The following is a 16,594-nucleotide window of genomic DNA, read 5'->3' as shown; positions in this document are numbered from 1 at the left end:
TTCCAAACTACAAGCAATTGTACCCTTGGGCCTCTTCCGCTTTGCTAAGTGAGACCTCCTCCGTCAATACTGATGTTGATGTCCTCCGCCTCAAGAAAGGTGATCCCGTTCACCTTTTTTTCAGCAAAGAACACGACGACAAGGTGTCCGTTCGTCCTTGCCCTCGTGGGGAACCCATTTGTACTGACAACCAGGGAAGCGACGACGGACCCTTTTGCTTTATCTATGCCACCATGTTCAAAAAAGTCAAGCTTCGCTTTCCCTTCACTCGCTTCGAGAGGGAGCTTCTGACGGAGCTTGACATAGCCCCCGCCCAGCTTCATCCCAACGGCTGGGCGTTTGTTAGGGCGTATCAAATAATCTACGCGCACTTGGGGCATCCGGCTTCAGTGGACGTTTTTCTCTACCTGTTCGAGGCTAAAAACTCGGGTGATCGCCTATGGGTAAGCCTCAATGGGGTTGCTGGGAGGTCCATCCTCTCCATCTTCCATCAATCCTATAAGGACTGGAAAGGGAAGTTCATACGCGTGTGCTGCAACGCTCAAGACCCCACCCTCCTCGACGGTTTCCCCTTGTATTGGGTGAACAAGGGAAAGAAAGAGACCAGCTTCAGGAGGGCAAGGGGGTAGGAGAAGATGGGGGAGCTTGACAAGGACTTATGCAAGTTCTGGAAGGGAGTTGCCTCCTCCAAAGTGACCTTGGCCACCTCCTCCATCATCACCTTTGAGTTCCACGAAGGTCAACTGGATGCCCACATAGGTTCGTCTTTAAGTCCTATCCATGGCTCGAATTCGCCTAACCTTGTTTTTACTTAGGAGCCACTGTTCTGGTTAGCGCATAGTTTTAACTTATTCCATGAATTGACTTACACTGCTTGTTTTCCTATGCCTCATCGCCTGTTGAATATCTGTGCTGGTTTGTAATTGTTGACCTCTTTGTGCAGATATGATGCTAGGAAAAGACAGGATGGCTGAGCTGCGCTCCATAGCCAAACTCCACAAACTTGCGGCGGGCTCTCAAACCGTTCCAAACTCAGTCGCCGAAGCCACCGCCGCCCGAGGCGAGTCTCCGTCGGTGGGCCCATCCAACGTCGCTGCTCTTCCCGCCCCCGAGCGGAAGAAATTACAACCCAAAAGGGCTAAGAGGAAGGCCCCCAGGGTTGTTTCAGAGGATGAAGCTGATGAGAGTACCGAGGACGGGCTGATCTGCAAAAGAAAAAGGGGAGTTGCAATTGAAACGCCAGCAGCTGAGGTCGCCCTCCCTGATTACGTTGAGAATCCCCCCAGCGCCTCCACGCCCTTCGAGTCCGTTGGGGACATTCTTGCTTCAAACGCCTCGACTGCTGAAGTTGCCCCTGAATAGCTTGCTGATACGCAAACTTCCTCTGAAGCTGCGCCGGAAACTCTCGCCTTACCACCGCGCCTCGAGGCTCCTCTCGCCATCCAACCTTGCGAGGGTGGTGGTGAGCACAAACCTTCAGCTCCTCCTACAACTCCAAGCCTTCCAGCTCCTCTCCAGGACGCCTTGAAGTCTTTCACCGTGCGCCTAAGTGCCATGGTTGACGATTGTCTTCCCCAAATCATCGGCGAAGGGCTAAAGCACTCCTTGGAGAAGTTCAAACTTGATAATCGGGTCCAGCAGGAGGTGGCGAGCACCGCGAAAGCCGAAGCCGAGAAGGTCAAGTGCGACATGATGATGGAAGGCTTAGAGTTCTCGCGGGTCGAAAACACTCTCAAAGACGAGCTTTGAAGCGTGCGCAAGGACAATAACGAACTGCGTCGAAAACTGCATGACAAGCTTCAGGAGGCCATCGAGTTGGAGAGCAAGGTTGTCCCCTTGAGGGAGAAGGTTGCGAAGCTGGAGGAGGCAAAAAAGGTCGATGCCCAAAAGATGTCCAACCTGGAGAAGAGGTCGATTGAGAGGGAAACCCTTCTGGGAAAGGTCGAGCAAGATCGGGATAAGGCTTCCCAAGAACTGAGTGAAACTGCTACTGAGCTTGCCTGAGTTCGCGAAGAAAACAGCGGGCTCAAGAAGAAGGCCGACAAGCTCGAGCTTGAAGTCACCCAGGTTCGTGAAGAGAACAGTGGGTTCAAGACGAAGATCGACGAGCTTCAACTTGAGGCTGCCCAAGTTCTCACTTCCGGCTTTGGAGCAGCTTTGGAGCAGTTTGCTTGTAAATATCCCGACCTTGACCTCTCCGAGTTCTCGGTATACAACGAGGTGGTAGATGGCAAGATCATGCCTTCAACATAATTGTTGCTCCCACTTGCCACTTTCGACTTTACTGCCTTGAAAGTCTTGTATTTAAGTTTGACTTGTATGTAATACTCTTCATTCTGCTCAAACTGTTCGATATTCATGTGCACACACACACATATATATATATATAGTCTTCTAATTTATCTGTTGTGCGATCAACTGGTTGAACTGGCTGGTTTTTTCTCAACTCAATATACTTTGCAAAAATTGGTACTTAACTTTCTGTAAACCACCTTAACTTAAACAAACGGTTACTTTGTAACAATAACGTTTAACACGAAATCACTTACTCGGCAAAAAGGGCGTATGTCGATCTTAGTATCTGAAATCTCTCCCGCCCGATCTGCCAAGGAACAAACGTATTCCTACGTTGTCGCCCAGAACTTCACTGATGCGGCTCTCGCCATGCGATCCTTTTTCTATTTCAATCTCAAGCCATGGGCTTCTGGCGACGTCATCTTCCTTTTAACTGAGAACGTCCCCTACGGGACCACCTCATGACTTCATCTTTGCTCATTTGGAAGGAGAGCTGTCTTTCGGATCTCCCTCTACCTTCCCCGAGTCTTTACCCTGAGATAACTTACATCATTGTTCCCTCATCTGGGGGTAGAGCAACCTTTCGGATCCTTCTCTACCTACCTGAGGTTTAGAACAATGATTTAGGTGGTGAGGTGCCCTCTGCGAACCTCCCCCAACCACCCTTTAACTTCTAATTTAACTGGTCTTACTAGGTCAATATTGGTGTCTCACTCAAGGGGAAAAGAGTTATTCTCCAACCCTCCTTTCCCATACTTAAGATTATTAACACCCTGACTTTTCAGTTTCATCTTGCCTGAACTCACTCGAGGGTGAGAAGAACTTTTCCTGATGCCTCAACTTGCCCAGGGGTTACATCTCCTCCTCCCCTGGATGCACTGAGGGCTTTCAACTTGCCTCAATTTGCTCACGCAAAGTGGTCTTGTGATCTGCTCTTGCCTGTGCTCGCTTAGGGCGAGGAGGGCTTTAATCTTTTCTCACCTAAACTCGCTTAAGGAGGTCTTTGATCTTTTCTCGCCTACGCTCGCTCAAGGCGAGGAGGTCTTTGATCTTTTCTTGCCTACGCTCGCTCAAGGCGAGGAGGTCTTTGATCTTTTCTCGCCTACGCTCGCTCAAGGCGAGGAGGTCTTTTAAATCTCTTTCTCGCCTACACTCGCTCGAGGCGAGGAGGTCTTTTAAATCTTTTTCTCGCCTGGTGGCGGTCAGAAAATTTAATACTTGTGCCTCCGATCGCCGGGTGGCGGTGAGGACTTAAAAAACTTTATTCCTGTGCCTCCGATCGCCACGTGGCGATGAGGACTTAAAACTTAAACTTGCACCTCCAATCGCCGGGTGGCGATGAGGGTTTAAAACTTCGTGTTTCGAAAATTTTGTACTGGATGCATGCGATTTGGATTTACCATTGTTTAAAACTACACAAGGGCAATAAAGTCTCTCCCCACAAGCTTGAAAAACAAACAACATGCAAACTTAATAACTGGGAAACTTCGATAAACTTCGAAACCTTCTTTATTGGGTGGCCTCATTAAAAACCCTCCTTAGGGAAAAAAGAGTGCCCCCTTGAAAAATTGTTTAAACTATTCGAGTTAATTGCTACTTACAATGCCTTAACTGTAGTAAAACTTGAGATGGGTGGCGTTCCAAGTGCGAGGAATCGCCCCTCCTTCCAGCGTCTCCAAGCGGTAGGCGCCGTTCCCGAGTGCTTCGGTTATTCTGAACGGTCTTGTCCACTTGGGTGACAATTTGTTCTCCATCTAGTACTGGTGGGCCTTCCTCATCACCAAGTCGCCATCTCTGAATTGCCTCAGCTTTATCTTGGAGTTGTATTTACGCTCAACTCTTCTCTTTACTGCCTCGGCCTTCACCCGTGCTTCCTCCCTGACCTCGTCCAGCAAATCCAAGTTCATTCTCCTTTCTTCATTCGAGTCTTCCACCACGAAGTTCTAGAATCTCAGCGAGCTTTCCTGGATTTCGACTGGAATCATCGCATCACATCCATACACTAAGCTAAACGGGGTTTCATGGCTTCCCGATTGCTCAGTGGTATGATATGCCCACACTATGCAGGGAACTTCCTCAGCCCAAGACCCCTTGGCCTTTTCCAACCTCTTCTTCAAGCCTCTCAGCAGAACCCGATTAGCGGACTCCACTTGCCCATTCGTTTGCGGGTGTTCCACGGAAGCAAACACCTGTTGTGTCCCGATGTCCTCGCACAGCTTCTTCAACAGGTGGCTTGCGAACTGAGTCCCATTGTCTGATACTAGACGCTTGGGCATGCCAAAACGACACACAATATTCTTCCACACGAAACTCTGGATTTTGTGCGCGGTGATCTGGGCTACTGGTTCTGCCTCAATCCATTTCGTGAAGTACTCGATCGCCACAACCAAATACTTCATTTGCCTGATCGCCAACGGGAAGGGTCCCAGAATGTCGATTCCCCACGTGTGGAGCGGCCAGGGGCTGTAGATTGATTTCAACTCTTCTAGGGGCGCCTTGTACCAATCGGCGTGCTGCTGGCATTGCTTGCAACGCTGGGCATATCTCTTGCAATCTTCCCTCATTGTGGGCCAGTAATAACCTGCACGGACAGTCCTTGTCGCCAGAGCTCGACCCCCGATGTGGCTCCCACAAATCCCTTCATGGAGCTCGGCCCTAATTCTCGTGCACTTTTCTCCGTGTACACATACAAGAAGAGGGTGTGTGAATCCGAACCTGTACAACTCGCCGTCGATGAGGGTAAACTTGCTGGAGCTCTTCTTTATCTTTCTGGCTTCCGTTGAGTCCATTGGAAGCACGCCATCTGCCAAGTAGCGTTGGTAGGGCGTTATCCTCGTATCTGGCTCGTGGATAGCGCAAACTTGCATCGTTCTTACCTCTTTCACTGGGCGCGCCCTGACCCTCGGCGTCCTCAAGGTCTCCTGCGTTAGAGATCTATGGCCCCTTGCCGTCCTTTCCGTCGATTTGCAAACGTGAAGGACCTGGTGATCTGCGACAAAAGCCCGAGGAGTCTTCAAAGTTTCTTGAATAACGGTCCTCTGTCTGCCCCCCTTGCCCGAACTGGCAAGCTTGGCTAGCAAGTCAGCTCGGCCATTCGGCTCTCTTGGCATGTGCACCACTTCAAACAAAACCAAAGATCTCCTTAGATCTTGCACGTACTCCAGGTAGGCTGCCATCTGCGGATCTTTGGCTTGGAACTCGCCAGTTACCTGCCCAGTGACCTACAACGAATTACTCTTTGCCATCAGCACCTTTGCCCCCATCTCCTTTGCCAACAGAATACCGGCGATCAAAGCCTCATACTCTGCTTTATTGTTGCTTGCTTTAAAACCAAACCTCAGTGACTGCTCTATCAACACACCGTTGGGTCCCTCCAAAATAACCCCAGCCCCGCTACCTAGCTGGTTAGACGACCCATCCACCGAGAGCACCCAACGAAAATCATCCTTGGCATTTTGCGCTGTTTCGGAAGACAGCTCGACCACGAAATCAACGAAGATTTGCCCCTTGATCGGTCCCCGGGGCTCATAGTTGATGTCAAATTCCGACAGCTCCACCGCCCACTTCACCATTCTTCCAGCTACATCTGGTTTCTTCAAAACCTTATGGATGGGTAAGTCGGTCATTACCAACACTGTAAAGCTCTGGAAGTAATGGCGCAGCCTCCTCGCCGAAAATACAACCGCCAGCGCCACCTTTTCCAAGGCCTGATACCTCACTTCTGGGCCTTGCAGCACCTTGCTAACAAAATAGATGGGTTTCTAGACCTGATCTTGATCCTGGACGAGCACCGCGCTTATTGCCCTCTCAGTTATGGCAAAATACAGCCTGAGGGGTGTTGCTGCTTGAGGTTTGCATAGAACTGGCGGGCTTGCCAAGTATTCTTTGAGCTTTATGAAAGCTTCTTCACACTCCCTCGTCCAGACAAACCTGTTATTCCTCTTCAAGCATTGGAAGTATGGGTGGCCCTTCTCTCCGCTGGCAGATACAAATCGGGACAGAGCGGCCATCCGTCCCGTGAGCTGCTGTACTTCCTTCACGGTGGCGGGACTCCTCATCGCCAATATGGCGGCACATTTTTCGGGGTTGGCCTCGATTCCCCTCTCCGACAAGAAAAATTCCAGAAATTTCCCTGCCTCCACGCCGAAAACACACTTCTCAGGATTCAGTTTCAGCTTGTACCTGGCTATGGTAACGAACAACTCTTCCAAATCGGCGACGTGCCTGCTCTTTTCCAGGGACGTCACGACCATGTCGTCAACATATGCCTGCACATTCCCCCCGAGCATAGGTGCGAGCACCTTGTCCATTAGCCTTTGGTACGTGGCCCCTACGTTCTTCAGCCCGAAAGGCATCACCTTGTAGTAAAAGCATGACCTTTCCGTCATGAAGGCAGTCTTTTCTTCATCCATGGGGTGCATTTTGATTTGGTTGTATCCTGAGAAGGCATCCAGAAAACTGAGTAACTTGCACCCTGATGCACTGTCTACCAGGGCGTCTATACTCGGTAAAGGATAAGAATCCTTTGGACAGGCCTGATTCAGATCTGTGATGTCAACACACATCCGCCATTTTCCGCTACTCTTCTTGACCAGGACGACATTGGCGAGCCATTCTGGATATTGGATCTCCCTGATGTGGCATGCTGCAAGGAGTTTCTGCATTTCGTCCTTGATCAACTGCCTTTTTTCCTCGTTGAATTTTCTCCTTCTCTGGCGGATGGGCCTGACTTGGGGATCCATTGCTAAACGATGGCACAAGAAATCGGGGTCGATCCCCAGCATGTCTGAAGCGGACCACGCAAATGCATCCAGGTGTCTACTTATCACCTTGGCGATTTGGTCTTGTGTCTCGCTGTCTAAGGTTTTCCCCAGTTTAAGCGTCTTGTCGTTGATCTTCTTCTCAAGCCATTCCTCCACTGGCTGAGGCTTCTTTTCGCTGGCGATCAGCGCCCTCGCGATACCTGCTTCCCTGGCGGTCTCCGAGCAGTTTCTCTCTCCCTCCACCCGGGCGACGCTCTCGGACCTCGCCTCGATATCTTCCATTGGCACATCGCCCTCGGCGGCCATCTCCAAGGCCGTATCCGAAACTCGCCGGTTTTCCCGCGCAGGGGGCAGCGTTGTGGTTACGTGACATACAGATCTCTTGTTCTTGAGGCTGTTTTCGTAGCACTTCTTCGCCTCCTTTTAGTCAGAACAGATGGTGATGATCAAACCTTCCATAGACGGTAGTTTGACCTTCATGTGCCTTGTTGAAGGCACAACTCCTGTCCTGTTGAGCATTGGCCTTCCCAACAGTATGTTGTATGCCGACGGAGCGTTTTCTCTGTTCGTGAGGCCAAACCATCTGTGAACGTCGTCCTTAACTCAATATACCCCCTGACCTCCACTTGATCGCCGGCGAAACCGTACAAGCAGCCCCCATATGGCCTCAGTTGATCGGGGGATAGTTGTAACTTTTCAAAAGTCGGCCAAAACTTTACATCTGCCAAGCTTCCTTGGTCGACCAGCACCCGGTGGATAGTCCTTCCCGTCGTGACAAGCGAGATCACAATAGGGTCGTTGTCGTGAGGCACAACATCCCTAAGGTCTCCTTTGGTGAACATGATGTCCACGTCGGGTGAGTGATCCTCAAAAACTTCCACTGACATCACCGACCTTGCATACTTCTTGCGCTGCGATGCAGTACACCCTCCACCTGAGAATCCACCAGCTATGGTGTGGATCTCACCGTGAATGGGCACCTCGTGCTGCTGTCCTTCATTGCCCGCCGGTTGGGAACCTGTTGACTGGCCCGCTTGCTTCTCCAGCAAGTAATCTTTCAAGAATCCATACTTGACCAACTCGGCGAGTTTTTGTCCCAAAGCCAAACACGAGTTGATAGAGTGGCCAAAGCTCTTGTGGAACTCACACCACACGTCCGGTTTTGGTCCCAAAACCTTTTCCGTCGTCTTCTCAGGCACCTTGAGCTTGGCAGCAATGTTAGGGATGACGATCAGATCGGCTAACCCCATCACGAACTCATACCTTGGAGGGCGATTAGTCTCTCTTGGCCGCCCCGGCCCCTTCCCCTTATTCTTCTTAGGGTCATAAGGATGGCGCATCCTTTGGTCCCTCTTCCCCGCCGCCGCCTCCATTACCCTCTGCGGCTGGGCCCTTGCCTGGGCGCGCGGCTTGGTTGGGGCCACGTTTCCCCTTTTCTCGGTGACTTCGCTCTCAGCGGCGATGTGAGCCACGGCACGTCGCTGGATTTCAGCGAACGTGGCGAGGTGACTCCTGATAAGCGACTTACTAAAGGGCCCAGGTAACACACCCTTTTTGAAGGCGTGTACAAACAATTCTTCATCTTTGCCTGGCAAGCGGACTATCTGAGCTCTGAATCTGTTCAGGAAATCCTTAAGGGACTCCCCTTGGTACTGCCTCACGTCGAACAGGTCGTAAGACACCAACGGTGGTGCTTTGTTCACTATATACTGCTCAACAAACATCTTGGAAAACTGCTGAAATGTGGTAATGTGGCCAGTAGGCAAACTGACGAACCAGTCCAGCGCTATCCCACTAAGAGTGCTCATGAACACCTTACAGTAGACCGCGTCCGACCCCCCCGAGAGCATCATCTGGGTGTGAAACGCCGTGAGATGAGCCACAGGGTCCTCCAGACCGGTGAAAGACGCCTTCACCGCCACCGTATTGGCCTGGACCACCGAGTCCATGATCTCTTGAGAAAATGGCATGGGAAAGCTATGCGGTGGGGATGGGGGTGTAGGTCTGTCCCCGACCGCACGCTCCTCCCGCTCTTTGAGAGCTTTACGCAACTCTTCGTTAACCCTGTTGAGCTCCTCATTCCTAGCTTGCGAGGCCACCAGCGCCTCGTGCATTCTTTCTTGTTGAGAACGTGATGCAACTACGTTCTCCTGCAGCTTCCTCATCATATCCATCACCTGCGTCATAGACACAACATCCTCATCTGTTGGCGGCGCGACTGAACTAGATCGCGTTGTCCTCATCCTTACTCAGCAACTCAAAGAAACTCCAAACGAACGGTGAAAACTCCAGAAACCGACTGCGACAGCGAGCAGTGGAACAGAAAGCACCAAAACTTCAACAAACACGAACTATGGTTGGGAATCACCTTTTATACGGCCCCCGGTGGGCGCCAGATGATCCTGCCGGTTGACCTAGCGCAAAAGCGTTGCCTCGTCACGAACCTCCTCACCAGCTTGACACCATGTGCCCTTCAAGTCCACACCACAGAAAATCTCTCTCTGAGAACCTGAAAACACAAGATGGCGCCTCTGCGGCCGGTGGCGCTCCGATGCTCAAGTCAGTAACAAGAACACCCAAAAACTGAGAGAAAATATACTCTGCAGAACCGTACTAAAGTGCACACAACCCCTAGCAATGAGCCGTAATGAAAAACGTACCTCTGCAAATTCTGTTAAGTTTACCTTTATAGCTAGGTTTTTTCTCTCTCCAGGTAGTTACGCTTTGGACGCGTGGCTCGCATCCAACCCTGCACGTGTCACCATCTGGACTGGGGTCGAAGGTTGTACCCAGCCCTACACGTGTCATCATCTGAGCTAGGATAACTCGAGCGTCATTTCTATATTGCATCCAACCCTACACGTGGCATCATCTGGGTTGGAGGAACAGGTAGCATCCAACCCTACACGTGTCGTCATCTGGGTTGGGGGTAACTTGAGCGCTATTTCTGAATAGTAGCCAATCACGCGACTAAGTCTCCCACTCAAAGAGTAAACTGGCAAGTAATGCGCCCTGGAACACCACCAGACAAGGCGAGTATCGGATGCAACTAAATACACCGTCTTTGTGATATCGCTTGTCGCGAGTGGCACCTTCCTTACTACTACGCCATGCATGCTATGGTTGAGGAGACCTTGCCATCGACGAATGTCCGCTCTGGGAATCCTGTCGCTGATGGGCAAGCTGTCCCCTTCAACCCACTCGACCTTCACATCCCATGCTGACGCAACAATCATCTTACTAAACTTACACGCCTGAACTTGCTCTTCAGATCCACCAGCAGCTTCAACCAGGTTTATTGGGAAAAACCAGCGATGTGCTCCTTTCGGCGATGTCAGACCACCTGATCAACCATTATTCAACACGTCGATGACACAGAAATTCGGCGACAACCGACTATGTGGACCGGAGAACGCCATTTCCTCGAACGACGATCATGTACACTTCTGAACCATCCCTCTTTCTCTTGTCCACGTGTCTTGCTGAGCACGCCCCACGCCGTCACTTGCGAGACACGTCATCACACCCGGTGACCTGGTCGGTACACTTTGGATTCAATCAAGAATGGATATATACAATTTAACTACCCAGACCCTATCTAAAGATAGCTCAGCAACAACATGCACATGCAACCTTTTATCAACCTTCAAAGGGTTTGGATTCTTCAAAGCCTGAACATACTTGGTTCAACAGAAGGGTGCCCGTATAAATCCATCAGGGACATGGAGTTCTAAGTCTACAGAACAAACGGTTGAACAAATTGTAAGAAATATGTTTTCTATGTGTTATTTTAAATTCAATGTGTTGAAGTTTGACAATTTCTTTTCATTTGTTTTACGATTCTCTTGTTGAGCAATCAACATATGTAACTTTTCATCCATGTGGTCATGAAGATATTCTTAATGTTGCTCTCGGACGACCTGAGAACCCTTGACGTGTTCATGTGGCTGGATATGGGGTTGTGATTCGGTCATACTTTGGACCTTCATCACATATCAAGGAACAATCGTCCAGTCAACCTAGCCAGGAGTATTTACTACAATTACGTGAATAGATAAAGGTCGAGGTAACTCAAAAGCTTCAAGAAATCTTAATGGAGGAGTCTAATAAGCGGATGGAAAGGGAGTTTGAAAACCGGTGGAAGGGTTTAGGACTCTCGCAGCAACAACCTTCTATGGTAGAAGATGAACCGCCTCTGGCTCCTATTAAGAAAGTCAACACTAAAGGGAGTTGTTCGACGATTGATCTATCGGGAGATGACTTTGGCTCAACTAGCCAATGCGAGTTATATGTTGAGTATAATTCCTTGAGCCGATTCTTTTCCCTACGTAAGTGTTATGAAGGGGTCACAATGTTACACAATGTGCCTCTTCCTTCTAATTTCATAAAGTTCATGGTGGAGAAGGTCTTTTATGGTGATGTTGTAGTTCCGGTGTCGACATCAGAGGTGCCAATTGTAGTAGACCTATAGACTCTACAGTATATCTCTGCACTAATACTAATAAGATTATATATCAGATATATTACATTCTAACTAATTTAACTATTTGTTTGTTTATTGATGAGTAGCAGGAACCTAAGACAAAACTGTCTCTACGAAAGAAGAAAAAATTCTCCATTGATGATCATGTGGCGACATTGGTGGAAGTTGCTACAACTTTATATACACACGTCATAGAGGTTCCATGGGATGCCAATGTTTTTTGAAGGCATAGTGATGTACTGTTGTACTTTCACATGTCTAATTTGTTTGACCTTGCATCCGAAGATCAAGAGATTAACATAACAGTTATGCAATTATGGATGATGTAAGTTCAAATATTAAAATATTTTTACTTTTGATTTATTAAATATATTAGTACTAACTTATTGAAATTTAGGTATGTTTATGGATTATGCTTCGATGAGGGGAAACACAATATTTATGGGTTTTAGACCCTTAAGTCATTCAATTAATTGGAAACAAGTAGTCAGAAACACAAACATATATCACAACTTCCTTAGAGAATGGAGGAAAACAAATTTATTTTGCTACATACATCCATAAGTAAGTCTTTATTTATTAAATAAGTAATACTAAATATTGAAATAAGAGAAACTAACTGATTTGTTATATAGGTGTCATTGGCAACTATTGGTCATATCTGTTCAAGATCATACCGCTGCATGGTTTTGCTCATTCCATAAAAAACCACATACCTATTTTAAACACATTATAGATAGGTACGGCAATTTCATTTAACATTTATCATTACTTATTCATTATATAATGTTATGTATTCTGACATGAAATCTTATTATTTTAGTGCTTACTCTGGATATAACATGTTGAGTGGAGGAGAAGTGCAAACACACAAAGACTCACTTGGATTTACCTTAAGGTATTTAAAGTATATTTTTTCACTCAATTTAATGTGTCTAACTCATTCATTTAATAAATTTATTTTCACATGCAGTCCAACAGGAAATCTGGAAGTTATGAGTGCGGTTATTATGCTATGCAGTGGATGTCAACTATTGTGCGAGCTACAATTGATATAGGTTGGGATCAGTTAATATCTCAATGCAAAAAATACTTTAAAATTTGGGATTTATTATTTAAGCACTAATTCAAAAAAATTCAAATGTCTCACAGTTTTTCAACGACCAACAACCGCTAGGTTCGGAAGCATTGGAGTACGTGAGAACAACATGGTCAAAGTATTTTGTAACCATGTATAACACCTTAGGGTAGATAAATTATTAGAATAACATAGAACTTTTTCATATATTAGCAAAACTTTTTATAGAATGTTATAATTTGTTGTATGTATTTTTCATATTTAAATTATGATTTTAAATGTTTTGATGTTCTGGAATTGGATATTTTATGCAGGTTTGAGGTTTATAAAAAAAACAAAATAATTTTTTTTTAAAACCCACAAATAACGACGGTTCCTTTCAAAGTCATCGTCTCTTTTAAAAAGAGGCATACATACAATGACAGTTCCCATGGGAACCGTCTTTAAAAGATATTTTAATTTTTTTTATTATTACTTAGCAACAATTTATAAAGTTAGTTAAATGAACAGTCGTTATAATATATTTATAACAATTGTTGGTCAACCGTCGTTAAGAATGACTACTTTATAACAACACCCGCAATAACGACGGTTTGGGAACCGTCTTTACATGTTTTTTTTAACCATCGTCAATGTACCTTTTTGTACTAGTGTTAGTTGGTTTACAAAGCTCCCTCCCAACTTTGTCGACAGCTACGCGACACTGATGCCAAAGTTCGAGACGCAGTTTTCCACAAACCGACTGCACCACTTGACCTCCAGTACCCTTGTTGGTATCCGCCAGAGAAGGGAGAGTCTTTGAGGACCTATGTTGAAAGGTTCAAAAAAGTAGCGATGAGTATTCAGAACCTTAGCCCGACATGGCCATGAACCATATGTTGTCAGCCTTACGACCGAGACCGTTTGCCGACAACCTCTGCATGCAGCCGACCGCTAGCTTGGACGAGCTCAGGAAGAGAGTCGCCAAGTACATGCAGTTGGAGGAGCTGAGAGAGTTCCGCAACAAGGCCCAGGTGGTGACCAGCAGCGAGAAGTGATGAAGAGGAAAACTCTAGGATGAAGGAATGTACAAACATATCCAAGAAGACCTCCACATCATCCATAACATAAACTAGAGCTTTGGCCAGAAGAACAAAGAAGACTGAGTTTCTGCTGACTAGTCAACATTATTTGTGGGCCAAGCTTTAGCTTAAATAAATTGTATAAATTTGTTTAGGATTTCATGGGCCATGTATTGGGCCTAGTAGCATAAAGTAGTTGGACCAAATATTTGGACCAAGTAGTATAGGTTTTTGGGCTTGTATTTGGGCCAATAGTAAAATATGACTAGTTAGGGTTAAAAGTGACTAGTTAGGGTAACAATTGGGCTTCTTTGAGCCCAATGCAACCCTTAAACATCTAGGGCATATTGGACAACGAAAATACCTTGGCATGGAGCACATGGACGTCATGGCAACACAAGAGTGGAGAGGATTTAGCATGGAAGGTGTGAGCTAAACATGGAAAGCATGAGTTCACATGGCGCCTTCTCATTGGAGAGTTTTATTTTGAATTTTCAAAATTTGGCTCCAAAATGTTTAGCCCTCTCTCCTATAAATTGAGGTGCTTGGTTCATGTATTTTAAAGATTAAAATCTAGAGTGAATTGCTGCCAAAATTGTGCCAATTTTTCTTTTTATCTCGTACCGCCTCACCACTCACTCTCTATACCTAGCATGCACCTTCAAGGAGTCCAGCTCTCTACGTGAGATCCTTGCTCAATTCTCCTCCATGAAAGCTTCCGCCACTCCACCAAAGAAATTGCAAACGGATGAAGGCACTACTCCATCAAGAAGGGGAAGGAGGAGAAGCAATGTCAAGGTTGATCGACCAATCGGGGAGACAGGCGCAAGGATAACCGGGGCAGCCGGTTCTCAAGATACACCCCCTTGACAACCGAGAAGGGGAGGATCCTGGATGAGGCTCTCAGCGCCGAGTTGATTCCTCCACCTAGGAAGGCATCCATCCCAGAGAATGCCGACCGTAGGAAACGGTGACAGTATCACAAGAACACTGAACATTCCACTGAGGAATGTCAAGCGCTCAAGGATAAGATAGTGTAACTTATCCAGGCCGGGCACCTACAGCGATTCATCTAATGTAGCCAAGGCACAAGACAATCCCCTAGATGGGACGAAACTGCAAAACGGATGAACTACTCCCCTTCAAGGGCAAAAGAATATGATTGTCGACTCGAGCGTCGGTCGAGGAGGGATGACTATCCATGTATAGAATACCCCCCTCGAGAGAATGAGAGGAGAGGCGACCGGGAAGTCATCAACACCATCGTCGGGGGGTTTGCCGGTGGTGATAGCGACCGGAAGAAGCACCTAAGAGCGGTGCACCAGGTGAATACGGTATCATTCCGACCGAGGATGCCACCCATCACCTTCATCGACAACAATTTCAAGGGTGTTGATTATCGGCAGGGCGACCCGATGGTGATATCGGTCGACATCAATAAATTCACCATCATCAAAACGTTTGTGGACTTAGGAAGTTTAGTAGATATCCTGATGGAAGAGGGCCAAGCTCACCTCACCATGGAAGCCAAGACCCGAGTCTAGACCGTCTAGAACCATGTGGGAAGCGTCTAGACTCAAAAAGGAGAGCGTCTAGCACAAGATGAGGGGCGGCTACATAAGGAGCGTCTAGGATGATGCTTAGACCGTCTAGGACCAAGCACCTTCACGTACACATGGGTCAAGCTACGGTTTTGAGAAGAGAAGACCTTGTAATTTTTACATGGAGGCCCATTAGGGGTGCCTTAGTAATTAGTGTAGTGTTAGAAAGTATAAACTTGTCTTACACATGATTTACCGTAGATTTTGTGCACATTCTAGAAGCTTGCTTACTTGGCCGGCCATGTGCCCTTTTCATTTCATCTTAGAAGCATTTCATCTTCTCTTAGCTTAGGAATTACGGCTTCTTTGGCTTATAAAAGGAGAAGCCATCTCTTGTATTTTGCAAGATTAATGAGAGTAAAGTTATGCTGCCAACATTGTACCATACTTTGCTTTTCCCTAGTTTCTAGGATCTAATCTTCACCTTCATCACCTACCATAGGGTTGGCCGAACCTCCCTACTTCCATACACATCATGCACCTTCAAGATCACCATAGCTCCTAGGAGGATCTTGCACATTTACATTCATAGCTTCCGCACCATTTTTCACATGATTCCGAGAAGAGCTCCATGAATTTGCCATCATTTGGTATCATGAGCATAGGTTCTTCAAAGATGAGTAGTTCTTGGTCTTTTCATTTTGAGTTCTTCTTTATTTCATGTTGTTCATCTTTTTTCCATAATTGTCTTGCTGTTTTTTAATTTTTACTTTGTTTTGGTGTGCTATTTGGAAGATCCAACCGGTGCACTTTGTTCAATTGATCTTGAACAATCCTTGTGCAATTTGTGATAGGATTCCATACACCTTGAGTTGCTGTTTTTTATTTTAGGTATTTGAGTCTTTATTGCACTTTTATTTGGTTCATATTATGATCTTTGAGTCTTTTAATTTCTGAATCCATATATGTTTTGTCAAGTCATGTTCATCCACAATGTCATCAAATCATAAGTAGTCCTTTGTTGGCTTGTGTTTCTTGATTTTGGGTATTTTTGCTTACTTTGAATCTGCTGTGTTCTTGATCTTTTCGTGCCTTTTATTTTTTAGTTTGAGTTCATATTTGTGTTTAGATCTTACACAAATTCCTTTTATCAATTCCATTGTGTTTATCTTTTGGTCTCTTGCTGTTTTTTTCCAGTTTTTACAGAATCCCCTGTTTTACATTCTCTGTGCTGGCTGTTTTGTTTCAGAAAATTATTTTCCCTCATAAGAAATTTTTGATTCTCTGGATTATTCAAGATTGAGGTGTTACAGAAAAGAAAAAAAAAATCAACTCAAAAGAGTCAATAGAAAAAAAATGATAAATATTTTAAA

At 46.5% G+C, this 16,594-nt stretch overlaps 1 protein-coding gene across 1 annotated transcript in view; it reads left to right on the top strand.

Annotated features, from left to right (window-relative positions):
• The first annotated feature begins 11,151 nt into the window (after window positions 1-11,151).
• Window positions 11,152-16,594, top strand: part of LOC150024680 (uncharacterized) — a 65,868-nt gene continuing 60,425 nt past the window's right edge. The window contains exons 1-3 of the mRNA XM_090296093.1: window positions 11,152-11,514; window positions 11,628-11,756; window positions 12,515-12,599. Coding sequence (XP_090152219.1) covers window positions 11,152-11,514; window positions 11,628-11,756; window positions 12,515-12,599 — 577 coding nt within the window. The remainder of the gene's footprint in view (window positions 11,515-11,627; window positions 11,757-12,514; window positions 12,600-16,594) is intronic.

Source organism: Phaseolus vulgaris, chromosome 10 (assembly GCF_051622355.1).
Source record: "Phaseolus vulgaris cultivar YP4 chromosome 10, ASM5162235v1, whole genome shotgun sequence".
NCBI lineage: Eukaryota > Viridiplantae > Streptophyta > Magnoliopsida > Fabales > Fabaceae > Phaseolus > Phaseolus vulgaris.
Note: the sequence above shows the minus strand (reverse complement) of the source record. Positions and strands in the feature narration are given on the sequence as shown.